Source organism: Pan troglodytes, chromosome 3, assembly GCF_028858775.2.
Source record: "Pan troglodytes isolate AG18354 chromosome 3, NHGRI_mPanTro3-v2.0_pri, whole genome shotgun sequence".
Taxonomy (NCBI): domain Eukaryota; kingdom Metazoa; phylum Chordata; class Mammalia; order Primates; family Hominidae; genus Pan; species Pan troglodytes.
In genome coordinates, this window is record NC_072401.2 from 3,015,644 (window position 1) to 3,032,111 (window position 16,468).

General features: G+C 46.5%; 1 protein-coding gene across 8 annotated transcripts in view; it reads left to right on the plus strand.

Moving 5' to 3' along the window:
- The window catches only part of FAM193A (family with sequence similarity 193 member A), a 196,792-nt gene that overhangs the window by 88,078 nt on the left and 92,246 nt on the right, over positions 1-16,468 (plus strand). For all 8 annotated transcript variants that reach the window (XM_054683717.2, XM_054683716.2, XM_016951172.4 and 5 more), the window contains exons 3-6: positions 1,394-1,527; positions 2,543-2,710; positions 7,092-7,326; positions 15,891-16,015. In XM_054683717.2, coding sequence (XP_054539692.1) covers positions 1,394-1,527; positions 2,543-2,710; positions 7,092-7,326; positions 15,891-16,015 — 662 coding nt within the window. The remainder of the gene's footprint in view (positions 1-1,393; positions 1,528-2,542; positions 2,711-7,091; positions 7,327-15,890; positions 16,016-16,468) is intronic.

Here is a 16,468-nt window from a genome sequence, read left to right on the forward strand (position 1 = left end):
CTTTTCCTTATGCTGTGGGGGTCAGGGGGACGCAATGATTATGGAGCTGGCAGCCCCTGTCATGAGCCTGGGGAAGGCTCTCTAGCACCCTGCATCACCCTGTGGGCACCCTCAGCTCTGAGACCTGAGCCCTGAGCCCCTGTTCCCAAGGAGCAGAGTCCTTCTCAGGGCCTCTTCTAGAAGGAGCCTTGGTGCCGATGGAAGGGTAACTGAGCGGGAGGAGGAACCTAGGGTTGTGTTGTGTTCTCCAGTTGTTGTTGGTGAAATCCTTTTGGCGTGGGACATAGGAAGGTCTTTGCCCAGTGTTCTCTCTCTTTTTTTTTTTTGAGACCAAGTCTCGGTCTGTTTCTCAGGCTGGAGTGCGGTGGCGCGATCTCGGCTCACTGCAACCTCAGCCTCCCGAGTAGTTGAGATTACAGGCGTGCCCCACCATGCCTGGCTAATTTTTGTGTATTTAGAAGAGACGGATTTCACCGTGTGGGTCAGGCTGGTCTTGAACTCCTGACCTCAGGTGATCCGCCTGCCTCGGCCTCCCAAAGTGCTGGGATTATAGGCGTGAGCCACTGCCCCCGGCCAAGTGTTCTCTTTCTTAAGCCTCCTTGTTCCTCAGAGCAGGCAGTGCAGGCTATGGGATTCCCCAGGACGGAGAGGCCTCTGCCCCGGCTGCTTGATGCAAGGCTCAGAGAGGCCACTAGGTTTCTACCATGTGCTGTCTCAGGCAACCGTGGGCATATCACTTTCCAGAGGTGCCCACTGAGGTGGTCATTGTGTGTGCTGATTAGGACACTGGGAGTAAAACTGTTCCTTTTTAAATTTAATATAAATTAATTTTTAAACTTTTTTAAAAAAATTAAATAGAGATGAGGTCTTGCTGTGTTACCCAGGCTGGTCTCAAACGTCTGGGCTCAAGTGGTCCTCCCATCTCAGCTTCCCAAAATGGTGGGATTACAGGCGTGAACCGCCATGCCCAGCCGAATTGTTTCCTTTTTGTGTGTATGTGTGTGTCTGTGTGACAATGTCTCTGTCACCCAGACAGGAGTGCAGTGGGGCATGATCACAGCTGACTATAGCCTCAACTTCCCAGGCTCAAGTGATCCTGTCACCTCAGCCTCCTGGGTAGCTGGGACTACAGGCGGGCACCAACACGCCCGGCCTATTTTTTGTATTTCTTGTAGCAGTGGTGTTTCACCATGTTGCCCAGCGATCCACCCACCTCAGACTCCCAAAGTGCTGAGATTACAAGTGTGAGCTACTGTATCTGGCCAAGATAGTTTCTTTTCAATGTTTAGGTTTTACAGTTTTTTAAAAGGCATTTTTCCTGAACAGTTAATAAAAAATTGATGCCTTGAACATTTTAACATAACTGGTCTATTCTGTTCTCTTTTTAAAACAGAGCCAAGATTTTCTTCTTCACTCCTCGCTTGGTGGCTCCCAGCCGGAGGCCGGCAGTGGTGGGAGGCTCGCTCTGGGCGCACAGACGCTGCCTTCAGACACCGCATGCTCGTGCGAGGCCTGCAGTGAGCGCAGGTATGTGACGTGTGTGCCACGTTGCTCACACCTGTCCACAATGACATGCAGACCTGCATATTGGAGCTGGACCGAGAAACTGGGCTAATGTGACAGACAGCAACAAGAGTAAGGCAGTTGCTTCGCTATTGAGAGAAAGAACCATATGAGTAAGACAAAAACTGTTGCTCTTGAGGAACTGGCACTAGGAAGCATCCTCAGAACAAGAGAAGGAGGAGTCCTTAAATAATCAGAATCTAAGAGCAGCCTCAGTGAATGAGAGGAGCGATGGGGGAGAGCCTGACTGGCTGCTGCTCAGTGGCTGAGGGGAGAGCCCCGGAGCTCATCTTTTTTTTTTTTTTTTTTTTTTTGAGACAGGGTCTGGCTCTGTCCCCCAGGCCGGAGGGCAGTTGCGTGATCTCCGCTCACCACAACCTCCGCCTTCCAGGCTCAAGTGATCCTCCCACCTCAGTCCCGGTATCTGGGACTACAGGCGCGCACCACCATGTCGGGCTAATTTTTGTATATTTTATAGAGATGGGGCTTCACCATGTTGCCCAGGCTGGTCTCAAACTCCTGGACTCAAACGATTAGCCCGTCTTCACCTCCCAGAGTGCTGGGATTACAGGCATGAGCCACCATGCCCAGCCCAGGAGCACATCTAAAAATGCTCTGTGCTCTGGCTCAGGAAGGAATGCATGTAGCCAAGTGGGGGCCAAAGGGTGGGGGCAAAGCTGCCCATTAGGTACCTTGGAGGTGAAGGCCAGGTCAGCAGTGGGGATGTGGGTACCCTAATTGTGGACATTAGCCACAGACGCTCCTGTCATCTGTGCAGTGGCTAAGATCTTACGCAGAGTGCACCCTAGGAGCTGTGCTGGGGATGCCATCACCCCCCTGCACTGACAGCAGCCTGATTGCCGGCTCTTGGGAGCTGGGCAAGGTGCAAGAGCCTGGGAGGTCCTCTGAGGACAGTGTGCTAGGTGAGGAAGGGCAGCAGATTGTGGTGACTTTCTAACCTTCCTGTGTTGTCTCACAGAGAAATTTCGGCAGAGGCGGACCGGGAACCTCAGCAGCTGCAGAACTACTGGTCAGAAGTGCGCTACACGGTGCGCTGCATCTACCGCCAGGCAGGAACCCCGCTGGCAGATGACCAGGACCAGTCTCTGGTGCCTGACAAGGAGGGAGTGAAGGAGCTCGTGGATAGGTACATACTGCCCTTTCCTGTTGTGGCCCCATGCAAACCCCTGCCCTCCCCGCTGCACTTGGAGCCACTCCTTTCAGGATGGGCTTTCCTTACAGTGCCAGCTGGGTTTGCTTAGCCTTTGGTGCCTGTCAAGACTGCAGCAGATGAACTGGCAAAAGTGAGCCCCCTAGGTCAAACGTCTTGAATTTTTCTGATTTCGATGAAACGCTATTGCCTGTATAATTACGCAAGAAATGTTTCTGTCACTTGTTTGTGTGAAGACTGATAATAATACCTTCCTTTTTGAGTCCCCCTGTGCCAGGGATGATGCAGAGTACTTTTACAAGCACTCTTGCCTTTATCAACCCAAGGAGAAAGGCCGAGTTAGCCCATTTATGAAGTGAAAAAATGGGGGCTCTGTGAGGTTGGGTAGCTTGTGTATGTGTCTGTGGCTCATGGGGCCGAGACAGCTGAGGCGTGCCTGGCCGTGTGGCTGTTTCTCATGATGCCGCAGCCATTCTTCAGCAGATACCTTATGCTCAGTAACCACACAGAATTTGAGGTGGCCATAATTTTTATTCTTCCTTATAGTTTGATGTAACTTTTTTTTTTTTTTTTTTTTTTTTCTTTTGAGATGGAGTCTTGCTCTGTCAGCCAGGCTGTAGTCCAATGGCGTGATCTTGGCTCACTGCAACCCCTGCCTCCCGCATTCAAGCTGTTCTTATGTCTCAGCCTCCAGAGTAGCTGGGATTACAGGTGCCCACCACCATGCCCGGCTAATTTTTGTATTTTTAATAGAGATGGGGTTTCACCATGTTGGTCAGGTTGGTCTCTAACATAATCCACCTGCCTTGACCTCCCAAAGTGCTGGGATTACAGGCGTGAGCCACTGCGTCCGGCAACATAACATATTTTTATGTTTTTTGAAATGTTTCAAATGAAAGCAACATATTTGAGATGGCCATTTCATGGGTTGATTCTCATTTGGGTTTCTTTCTCACATTTTGAATGCAGCACATTTGGGAGGCTTTTTTTTTTTTTTTTTTTTTTTTCAGATGGAGTCTCACTCTGTCGCCCAGGCTGGTGTGCGGTGGTGTAATCTCAGCTCACTGCAACCTCTGCCGCCTGAGTTCAAGTGATTCTCCTGCCTCAGCCTCCTGAGTAGCTGGGATTACAGGCGCCTGCCACTGTGCCCAGCTAATTTTTTTTTTTTTTGAGACGATGTCTCGCTCTGTCACCCAGGCTGGAGTGCAGTGGCGCAATCTGGGCTCACTGCAAGCTCTGCCTCCTGGGGTCACGCCGTTCTCCTGCCTCAGCCTGTCGAGTAGCTGGGACTACAGGCACCCACTACCACGCCCAGCTAATTTTTTGTATTTTTAGTAGAGATGGGGTTTCACCATGTTAGCCAGGATGGTCTTGATCTCCTGACCTTGTGATCTTCCCACCTCGGCCTCCCAAAGTGCTGAGATTACAGGTGTGAGCCACCACACCCGGCTGCGCCCAGCTAATTTTTGTATTTTTAGTAGAGACAGGGTTCACCATCTTGGCCAGGCTGGCCTTGAACTCCTGACCTTGTGATCCACCTGCCTCAGCCTCCCAAAGTGTTGGGATTGCAGGCGTGAGCCACCGCGCCCCGCCGGGAGTTTTATAAACTGATGTTTGCTGTGCAGTAGATTCTTTCCTGGAGGCAGGGATAGTGATTAGCCATAGATTAGGTTAACTCATTGAATTCAGCCAAATATGTTCAGGGTTTGACCTGTGAGCCACTGGTATTGCATGAGGTCCCTCTCTGTGGTATGTGCTTTTATTAGAAGTTAGGTTTCCAGCCAAGCATGGTGGCTCACACCTGTAATCCCAGCACTTCGGGAGGATTGCTTGGGCCCAAGAGTTCAAGACTAGCCTGGGCAACATAGTGACTTGTCTCTACACAAAATTAAAAAAATTAGCCAGGTGTGGTGAAGCACACTTGTGGTCCCGGTTGCTTGGGAGGCTGAGGCAGGAGGAGCTCTTAAGCCCAGGAGTTCGGTGCTGCACTGAGCTAGGATCGCTCCACTGCACACCAGCCTGGGCAACAGAGTAAAATCCAAAGAAAAACACAAAAAAACAACAAAGTTCGGTTTCCTAGTGAGTATTAGGAAAAAATGTATAACCTTCACGTCAAACCCATGACTTCACAGCTTATTAACATTGCGACTTCAGTACTTTAGAGTAGCAGCCAGTGTGTGGTTGATGTGCCCGCATCTGTTGAATGTGTGTGTGAGTTAGCGAATGAGCTTCCTAGCTTCTTCAGCATATTGCTGTCTCTCTCTCTCTTTTTTTTTTTTTTTTTGAGACGGAGTCTCGCTCTGTCACCCAGGATGGAGTGCAGTGGCGCAGTCTTGGCTCACTGCAAGCTCCGCCTGGTGGGTTCATGCCATTCTCCTGCCTCAGCCTCGCGAGTAGCTGGGACTACAGGCGCCTGCCACCATGCCCGGCTAATTTTTTGTATTTTTAATAGAGACAGGGTTTCACTGTGTTAGCCAGGATGGTCTCAATCTCGCCTCCCGAAGTGCTGGGATTACAGGCGTGAGCCACTGCACCCTGCCCCGCTGCCTTCTTTTTATATAACTTAAAAAAAAATCTGTTTGCAAAAGTATCACATGGTTATTTCCTTAAATTTATAAAATACAGAAATAGACAAAAAAAAAAAAAAAGAGAGAGATCTAAGTCCGACATGCTAAGAGAACAGTGACGTGGGTGTCCAGTCTGCTTCTAAGTTTGGTTGTCTCTGTCAAAATTTGACCTTCTGTGGCTTTATTTTAACAGATGAAATGCATTCTGTTTCAGAGGACAGTTTTTTATACTAGTAGTTGAAATGACAGTTGTCATGCTCAAAAAATTAATGTCTGTCTGAAATGTACTAACCATAATAGGAATCCCATCCATCTACACTATTTTTTTAATCCACATTTTCCATAAGGCTTCACATGTTCCATTGCAAGATTTTACTTGGCACTTGTCTTTTATAGCCTAGGTAATATGGCAATTTAAAAATAGAACAGGTGACAACTTTCTTTTCTTTTGACATAATATGGTATGTAGGTGAAAGGATTTACTATGTAAAATCCAGGAGCTGTAGTTTAATACATTTTACAACTCATTTCTGTTAGAGTGATGAACTCAAACTGGTTTCTCCTGGTGATGGGTTATGGACGAATTTTTGTTATTACATCAGTGGTTTTAGGTTTCCATCTAGAGGCTCCTGGATTAAAATACAATTAAATTTAACCATAGCAATGCCAGTACTGTAGAATACGTTTTAAAATGTGCATTATCGGCCGGGCGCGGTGGCTCACGCCTGTAGTCCCAGTACTTTGAGAGGCGAAGGCGGGCGGATCACAAGGTCAGGAGATCGGGACCATCCTGGCTAACATGGTGAAACCCCGTCTCTACTAAAAATACAAAAAATTAGCCGGGCGTGGTGGCGGGCACCTGTAGTCCCAGCTATTCGGGAGGCTGAGGCAGGAGAACTGTGTGAACCCAGAAGGTGGAGCTTGCAGTGAGCCGAGATCACACCATTGCACTTCAGCCTGGGCGACAGAATGAGACTCCATCTCAAAAAAAAAAAAAAAATGTGGATTATCATACACATTTGTGTCAAAAATAATGGATTATCCCAAAGTTTGGCCTGAAATTCATGAAAATGCTCATTGCATTTGTGGCTTAGTCATGGGGCATGTATTTTTTTTCCTACTCTTCAGCCTACAAATTTTATTTTACACACCTTTATTGCTTTTTTGGTGGGATAATTGTTAAAAAAAAAAAAAGATAAACTGTGTCTAAAGTTTCCTCTTTTGATAAGCCTAATACAAACCCATTTGGATTGTACACTGAACTTCTAGAAAGAAGGAAAGAGCAGGCTGCCGCAAATCTGCAGCCAGGTGGCACCTCTCCTGGGATCTAGTGCTTTTTACTTGTTAACATATAAGCCTTTAAAGGAGTTGTCCCCAGCCTCGTGTCTGAGCATGTTCGTCTGGGGCCAGCTGCTGAGAAGTGGTAGCGTGCTTTTCCAGCTGTGTGAGTTTACGCAAGTCACCCAACCTGTGTGGGCCAAAATGTCCCCTCTGTAAAGCAGGCACTGAACCCACACACAGCGAACTGAATTAGTGCACGTGCACGGACAGTGCTGTACAGAGAAAGCTCAATAAATGTCACTTCCTGTTCCCTAGTGACACTCTGTGCCCCGGATTCCCCATCCATTAGGTGGGGTGATTGTGCTTCTCACAGGTGGTTATGAGGAAGGTGACTGTGTGGTCATCTAGAGGTGGTCACCTGTGGAAGGGCTTCAGAAAAGTTGCTCACTGACATCAGAGCACCCATGGGCCCTGGTGGGCAGGCCCTGGTGACCCTCTTCTTTGTGCAGGCTCTGCGAGAGGGACCCCTACCAGCTGTACCAGCGTCTGGAACAGCAAGCTCGAGAGTATGTGCTGGAGATGAAGGTCCGCCTGCTCCGGCAGCTGTCGGCTGCGGCCAAGGTGAAGGCACCATCTGGCCTGCAGGGCCCGCCGCAAGCGCACCAGTTCATCTCCCTCCTGCTTGAGGAGTACGGCGCCCTCTGCCAGGCCGCACGCTCCATCAGCACCTTCCTTGGCACTCTGGTAAGAGAGAAAACGCGTGTTTTTCTTTCTGTTTGGATGAGCTGAAGAGAAGCATGTGGCAAGAGGAAGCTTCTCATGCATGTGTGCCGACCTCGCTGTCACACCCCCACACACTGTGATAGGCCCCTCTTCTCTACGGGAGAGGACCTGTTTCCTCTCCTCTTTGTCTTTCCTCTGGACTTTGCCACTGGATAAAAGCATTGGATGGATTGATAAGCAGGTGACACCTCATGGAAGTACTGTTTGGAGGACCTTGAGGCCCAGGGAACGAGGCATAGGGGCAGTGTGAGGGGAGCACTGATGTGTGCCTTTATAAGGAGACAGAGAAATCTCCAGTGTCTTACTTAGGTTGTTCATTCTTTCGTTGCTGTAGACAGAGCTGGTATTAGGTGAAATGCCCATGAAGAGCATGAAAGCTGTAGAGAACAGCTTGTTTACCGCCCAGTGGCGTTCATTCATTCATGCAGGCATGCATGCACTCAGCAAGCCAGCACTGAGTTAAGGATCTGCTTGCAGTCTCAAGACAGGCCCTATCACCATCCTTGCCAATGGGGATCTGACAGTCCTAACAAAAGAGACACACAGATGGGTCCGGTTGCCTCAAAAGAGGAATCACTACATTGGGTGGAAGGAGCATGGTATAGAAATATGGTTACGAGTAGGCTGCGGTCAATCCTCGACAGCCTCAGTGCCCCCACGCTTTGGAAGGAGACCAGAGACAAGCCCTCAAAGCTTCCTTGACTGTTACTAATAGTCTATGGAGTTTTTCATCACTTAAACTTTATTATTAAATAATACTTAACTGTATTTGGGTGCTAGTTTTGGGTGCTTTCTTTCTTTTAATAAAGAAAAGGAATTTATTTCTCATGGTTAGGAAGGCTGAGAAGTCTAAGTTTGAGGGGCCACATCTGGTGAGAGCTTTCTTGCAGGTGGGGACTTGGACTCTGAACAGAGTCCAAAGGTGGTACAGGGCATCACATGGCGAGAGGGCTGAGCATCAGTTTTGGGTGCTTTCTTAGTGGTAAACCTACATTTTGAAACAAATACAGTAAGCATTGGCCTTGGTCTTTATCTGATTCTCAAGTTGATGGACCCTCTTAGAAAAATTTACATACAGCCCGGGTGTGGTGGTTCATACCTGTAATCCTAGCACTTTGGGAAGCCAAAGTGGGAGGATCACTTGAGCCCAGGAGCTTGAGACCAGCCTAGGCAACATGGGGAGACCCCATCTATACCAAAAAAATTTAAAATTAAATTAACCAGGCGTGATGACGCATGCTACTCAAGAGGCTGTGAGGCAAGAGGATCATTTGAGCTCAGGGTTGAGGCTGTGGTGAGCCAGTGTACTCCAGCTTGGGAATAGAGTGAGATCCTATCTCAAAAAGAAAAGAAAAAATTACATACATGTAATTGTAAGTCATTTCAGGGGGTTCACAGACTTCCTCAAGCTTCACTGCGCCAAGCCATGGGGAGGTATCTATTCTGAGAAGAGGTAGCGAGGTGAATGGGTAGGGTGAGGGGTGGGGGTGGGGCAGGGGGGCAGTTATCCTGTTTCAAGGTCTGAGTCCACTGGGTAGTGCCACCAGGCTTCCTTCTGGTACCTCATCCTTCCTCTGGCATCTCTCGCAGCACTGCCTCCCCGTCTCTACCCGAGAGTCTGCCTGCCCTTCAGAGGTTCAAATCCAGAGCCCCTCCTCTGTCTTCTACAAGAACATTGGCTCAGGTTAAGAAGGATGCTCTCCAGCCCACCTAAACCTGGTGCCCAGAGAGACTCTGGTAGTGAAGACAGCAGCTGTTGCTGCTCTCCAAAAAATGCTGGCGAGGTCTGCACCTCCTCAGATAGTTACTGTAGGATACTGTTTTATGAAGCTGGCAAAAATTAATTTGAACCATATTTATTAGAGCAAATTCCTAGCAGTTGACATAGAAATAATTTCTTGTGGCTTGAGGCCGGGTGCGGTGGCTCACGCCTGTAATTCCAGCACTTTGGGAGGCCGAGGCAGGCAGATCACCTGAGGTCAGGAGTTCAAGACCAGCCTGGCCAATATGATGAAACCCCGTCTCTACTAAAAATAACAAAAATTAGCCGGGCATGGTGGCGGGCGCCTGTAGTCCCAGCTACTCGGGAGGCTGAGGCAGGAGAATCACTTGAACCCAGGAGGCAGAGGTTGCATTGAGCCAAGATTGTGCCACTGCACTCCAGTCTGGGCAACAGAGCGAGACTCTGTCTCACACACAAAACAAAACAAAATAAAAAAATAATTTCTTATGGCTTGAAAAAAATGCATACACCCAGAAGTTGTTTGATTAGTGTCTTTTTTCACTTCCTTTACACATAGAAATACCCACATTGATTTCTAGGGGTCCAGCAGACTAGATACCCTTAACTATTCCTTCCTCCAAGGGAAACAACTGAATTTACTAGATAATAAAAAAATAAGCCGGGCGTGGTGGCTTACGGCTATAATCCCAGCACTTTGGGAGGCCGAGGTGGTTGGATCACCTGAGGTCAGGAGTTAGAGACCAGCCTGGCCAACATGATGAAACCCCGTCTCTACTAAAAATGCAAAAAATTAGCCTGGCGTGGTGGCACGCGCCTATAATCCCAGCTACTTGGGAGGCTGAGGCAGGAGAATTGCTTGAACCTGGGAGGTGGAGGTTGCAGTGAGCCAAGATGGGGCCGCTGCACTCCAGCCTGGGCAACAAGAGCAAAACTCCGTCTGAAAAAAAAGATGAAATCTTTTAAAGTGTATGGCTGAGATGGCATGAAAGGGAGTAAGTCGTAGTGGTGAAAAACCAATTGAAAGCTGGAATCCTGAGAAATACATGGGCTTGAAAGTCAGCATTTGCTGTGGGTATTTCTTCTGATCCTGGGAGACAAGAGACAACCTAGCCCAGGATGGGGTCTGCACATAATGCTGGGACTGTAAGTGACGACACCAGTAAGGTTGAAGTGGAAACTCCGAGCACCGAAAGGGACAGCAGGGATCTGCAGCTCTCGTGGCCTTGGGGTGGAGATGCAGGGAGTACAGCTTCCCAGAGACTTGGTAGCTGTCAGCCAGCTGCCACATGAGCTGGAGTGTGAATAAATGTTGGTGTGGTATGAACAGCCCAAGCCTGGAAGTTACTTTACAGTGGTCCAGGGTTGCTGGTAAAGTCAGGCAGCATGCAGATCACCTCTGGAAACCTTCAATCTGACCTCAGAGAATTCGAATAGATAAAATCCCCCCAAATGAGCAGCTCACAGTAAAAAAAGTCATAAAACACAAGGTTCATGACAGCACAGTTAAAAGCCAGCAGAAGCAGTAGACAGAATCACATAACAAAGATATTTAAATTTTCAAAAAAGAATATAGAGTAACTTTGTTAACTGTGCTTAAAGAAGCTTTGTAAAAGTTTGAAATTGGGAGTTAAGGATTAATATTCTAAAGAATGATAATTCAGATTTGAAAAAATATCAAAACTAGAAACAAAAACATTTTTTTAGAGATGATAGCTGAGAAATTCTCAGAATTACTGAAAAATACTAGTGTTCAGCAAGGAAACGTATCAGATTTCCCAAGTAAGATGTTGAAAAATCCTTCTCTGGTTATAGTATAATGACAGCTACAGAACATCAAAGAAAAAGTGATCTCAAACACAAAACACAGGACTTTGTTGAAAATGGTCTGTGAGATGTTATAATGTGTAATTCTGGATTCTGGGTAGAGACTACAATGAATCTATGTACTCCTTACCCAGATGCGCAGTTAATCAGCATTTTGCCACTCTGACTTCATTATGCCTTCTTTTTCTTCCACTTTCTCTTCCCTCTTTTTGATGCAGTATTTTAGTATGGGTCCCAGACAATGTGCTTTTTGTCTTAGAATATTCCAATAAGTGTCTCTAAAAATAGTCATCCATTATCTTATGTAGCCACAGTTCCATTGTCACATCCATGAAGACTGACGGTAATAGTAATTTCTTACCGACTAATGCCAGCCAATCTCTTTTTATGGTTGGGTTATTCCAATCAGGACCCAAAAATCTTCACAAATTCATAGCCACATTATTACACTGCCATCCAGTGATCTATGCAGCACCAGCTTAAGATAAACTCGGTGTCTCAGGGCAGTAATTCTCAACAGTTTTGGACTTAGGCCCCTTTATACTTAAAAATTTAGGACCCCGAAGTGTGCTTTTTTATGCAGACTTACATCAGTACTTGCTGTATTGAAATTCAAACTGAGAAAATTTTTTAAATGCTTATTGTCATTTTAAAAATGTAAACTCTCATTAGATTACATAAATTGCATATTTTAACATATATTAGAGAATGTAACAAATAATACACTTTTACATTAGATCATGTAACATAAATTACACATGTAAAAATAACTATTTTCCAAAATAAAACATTGTTGCCCAGGCTGGAGTGCAATGGTGAGATCTTGGCTCACTGAAACCTCTGCCTCCCCAGTTCAAGTGATTCTCCTGCCCCAGCCTCCCAAATAACTGGGATTACAGGTGCCTGCCACCACATCTGGCTAATTTTTTTGTATTTCTTTTAGTAGAGATGGGCTTTCACCATGTTGGCCAGGCTGGTCTCGAACTCCTGACCTCAGGTGATCTGCCCGCCTCGGCCTCCCAAAGTTTTGGGATTATGGGCGTGAGCCAGCGCACCCGGCCAACATATTTCTTAAGAAGAGTGGGTCACTCACACCTCTCCAGATCTCTCTGTAAAAGCAGTGGGAGCCTCATCTGCATTCAGTCTGTTGTCATAGGTTGTCTGGTTGAAGTTACTGAAGAAAATTCAACTTTTTACAGATAATGTAGTTGGAAAAAGGATGAATTTTTTTTTTTTGAGACGGAGTCTTAGTTGGAAAAAGGAATAATTTGTTTTTTTGTTTTTTTTTTTGAGACAGAGTCTCACTCTGTCTCAAAAAAAAATCTCGCTCTGTCTCGCTGTGTCCCTCGTGATCTCGGCTCACTGCAACCTCCGCTTCCTGGGTTCAAGTGATTCTCCTGCCTCAGCCTCCCGAGTAGCTGGAACTACAGGTGGGTGCCACCACGCCAGGCTAATTTTTTGTATTTTTAGTAGAGTCGGGGTTTCACTGTGTTAGCCAGGATGGTCTCGATCTCCTGACCTCGTGATTCGCCTGCCTTAGCCTCCCAAAGTGCTGGAATTACAGCCATGAGCCACCGTGCCCTGCCAGGAAGAATATTTTAATAGCCTCTTCAAATCCTGATAGATCTTCTCTGAGAGTACACCAACGCGTGAGAGTTTCTTAATGGTTAGTTGCGATGTAGAGTCTGAAACTGTATCACTGAACTTACCCTACTCTGTTCCGTTAAAATCCACAGGCTCCAGCTCACCCCATGAATGGACTCTCTACTTATACGTGGTTTGCTAGTGTCATTCGTAGGTCATTTTGCAAATATTGATTCACTGAGTATCTTCTGGATGTTGACAGTTTTATTAATATAAAAAATGATATTTGTTCATATCAGCACTGATCTCATCAGAAAGCTCTTTAAATGTGTAGGATCTTTAAAGCCAACAGCAGCAAATGCAAATTTTCTAAAGTTTTCTTTTTTGCTTGAAAGCTTAGATTTTATGATTAGCCACAGATTGTGTCACTTGTTGTCTTTGAAGCAACATGTTAATTTGCTGTGCAAACTCTGCCAGCTAGTTAGCTCTTCTGAACAGCACCCCCATTCTACTTGTTTTTGCTGAACTCACTGGATACTCTTGGACATAGAAAGGTATTCTCAGAAATGCAACTTTACTGGAGAATGCCCTCACGTGAGGTTTATTCCACACTGCCTGGGGGATCAAACAGGATAATGAGTCATATTTTTTGTATTTACTTTAAATATTAAAGTAAAATTGGGGGAGTGGGCATGGTGGCCCACGCCTGTAATCCCAGCACTTTGGGAGGCCAAGGTGGGTGGATTACTTGAGCCCAGGAGTTCAAGACCAGCCTGGGCAACATGGTGAGATCCCGTCTCTACAGAAGATACAAAAATTAGCTGAGCGTGATAGTGTACACCTGTAGTCCCAGCTACTCCGGAGGCTGAGGCAAGAGGATTGCTTGAGCCTGGGAGGCGGAGGCTGCAGTGAGCCAAGATTACACCACTGCACTCCAGCCTGGGCGACAGAGTGAGACCCTGTCTCAGTCAATCGACCAATCACTCAATATTTTTTTTAAAAGAAATGTAAAAAAAAAAAAAAAAATTGTCACTAGGCTTAAGTTATGCTTCTAGTCATCTAGGAAACACCTCACCAGGCTATAATAGTGAAGTCTAAATTTTCATCCACAAAGACAGAAAGATCTCAAATATCCCGTTATTTCAGTCTGTTGTAGGAACTACATTCTAAACATCTTCTCTTCCTTCTTTCAAACCCCCAAACCTTTTTTGTAGTGGGAAGTGAGAACAGTTTGCAGAGCCTGCCCTTAGGTCACTGACAAGCCTTTCTGCCTCTAGCTCAGCAGTTCTTCCATAGGCCTCACCTCTCGTAGGAGCTGTGAGGACACATCCTGCAGAGCCCACCCCTGCATGCCCCGGTCCAGTTATTCGAGCCCCTCTATGCTGGTTCCACACCTGTCGATGGGGCATGGGCAGGGCAGTACCAGGTTCACAGGGAACTTACTGGAGGCATTGAATTTAGCACTAAGGACAGTGCCTGGCCATGCTAGGCACTCAGGTGTTAACATGTGTTACTTAAGTAAACTCCAAGTTGATTTCCGGTTGTGAAGTGAGTCTGATATCTGTTTGTCTTGCATGCCTCACCTAGAGGTGTAATTTTAGATTTTATTAAAAATGCCAAATATCTTCATAAATTAGCCTTCACCCAGTGACCATTAGCAACTGGCCCAGAAAGCCAGACTTGTGATTCCACTCATAGACAGGCAGGTGGAAATGGCTATCCCAGAGGTTTCCAAGGGAGGCCAGGCAAAGCCTCAGCTCTTCCAGGAGGCCCCTCCCTCAGCTAGTTGCCAACCTGGTCTGATCCAGGTGCTGCATTCACTCTCATGTACTCTTTGTCTTGTAGCTGAATCGTAAGTCAGGTCACTGCCTACTCTTCTGTTCCCCGAGAACCCCTGGAGAGCAGCGGACTATTGTAGCAGGAGGTAGTCTTCGTGTCCTCGTACCTGGCACAGGGCCTGGGCAGCATGGGCTTGGCATTTCACCTGCTTATTATTACAAGCACATTTGTGGGTTCCAGCCTGGGGCTGGGTATCAGTTACCTGGCCCTGGTCTCCTGCCACGTGCATTTTTCCTGTACCGAGTGTGCTTGCTCTGAGATATGCTTGGTGTGAAACAGGAGTGATGATGTTTCAATCTGGGAGGCACTGTTGAAAACATGATGAGGAAAAGTACTGGAAATGTTAACAAAATGGAAGGTTTTAGATTTTCTGCAGATGGCATAGATTCATTGCTGAATCTCTCAATTCTTGTGTTTCCAGGTATGAAAACAGAGCTGTATCCAGCAAGGCTGGCACACAGTGGTCTAGCAGTATCACTGGTGTGCTCTCTCCAAATGTGTTTATAGGTGTTTACTTTCAATCATTATAATCATTATAATTTGTTCTCTCAGCCCCCATACCAACTAGGGTTATCAGGTGACATAACAGTGAAATCTTTGTGTCGTTCATTTGCTAAGGTCTCCATCAACTCAGCTTGGCTATATTGTAAACAGGAGCAGACCTCTAAACCCAGTCCCTGTGAGTGACCCGACTCAGGAGACGTGGAGTAGCCAAGCATGATGAAGTGCAGCTTCCAGAGCTGGCGGTTGTTGAAGTCAGGAACATTCACCCAAAGATGTAACGTGATCTGAACACAAGTAGTGTCCTTGTAGTTGACAGAGGGAAGCATGGATTCACACACGCATGGTTGTAGCAAGACTTATTAAATGTGAACGTTACATTTAGGAAAGGTAATAATGGCATCAACCTCAGTGATCTTGTGTTGGGGGCTTGCTGTACATCTCTGCTGACATCACTCTCTGATGACTGGGACACTTCTAGGTTTTCGTGGTATTATCTAAAGTAATTGACAAGTTTGCCTACATTTATTAGGAAGACAAAAAACCTTACCTCTAATAGGGTCTTGCAAGTGGAGAAATTGTGTGTATTAATTAGAATGGAAGGTTTCTCCAAATAGGTAAGAAAATTGTTATCCTTTAGCATCGAGGGACTTGATGTATCTAATCTGTTTGAACTGTAAGGGCTTTCAGTACATTTTAAAAGTATAATTGTGAGAAATGACTCTCAAACGTGCAGTTACTGCTTTGTCTCTGTGCACACCTGTCACCCTGTCTTTGCAGCCCTTCTAAACTTGCCATTTTAGAGGGGAGGTGTGCTGAAATCCATGTCCGTGTAGTCAGAGTTCTGATGCACTGTGTGCCTTGGGACATACAGGGAGCAGCACTTCTCATAAGCTGAACGCTCTGGGCCTGTGAAGAGGGATGTGTGCGTGGTTGGGGGAAATGGGGAGAGGGGAGGGAATCCCTCTGGGAATTTTCAAGTCTTTAGCAATTCACTACATCTTCTGTTTATCTTTTACTTTCTCTTAACCAGGAAAATGAACACTTGAAAAAGTTCCAAGTGACGTGGGAACTGCATAATAAGCACCTGTTTGAAAATCTGGTCTTTTCGGAGCCACTTCTTCAGAGCAACTTGCCCGCACTGGTGTCACAGATCAGGTATTTTGCCTTAACCCGTATGTGTCTTTGTGGTGTGACAGCACAGTCTTTTCTCCTGACTGGTGTGCGTGTACCCGAGTACCACTGAGTATGAAAGTTCTTGCAGGAAAAATAACAGGGCTTAAAGAAAAAGATAGTTTGGGCCAAAAGCTCAAAACCTGAGAAGTAATACAATTAAACTTTTAAATGATAAGTCAATATAAACGCTACTAAGATTTAACACCACAAATTCCTCATACAGAAAAGCTACAGTAAATATAGCACTTTTCCTTGACAAGACCCATCCTTGGCCGGGCAGCTGTGGTGTGGTTCATGCTATGGCTCTTGGACATGTAGGGGAAATGGAGGAGGGAAGAGGCCCAGGTCTGAGGGTGCCCAAGGCCCTCCGGATACAGCTTGGTGTCTCCCACACATTCCCTTGCTACCCGAGGCTCTGTTGCTCTGTCTCCTGGT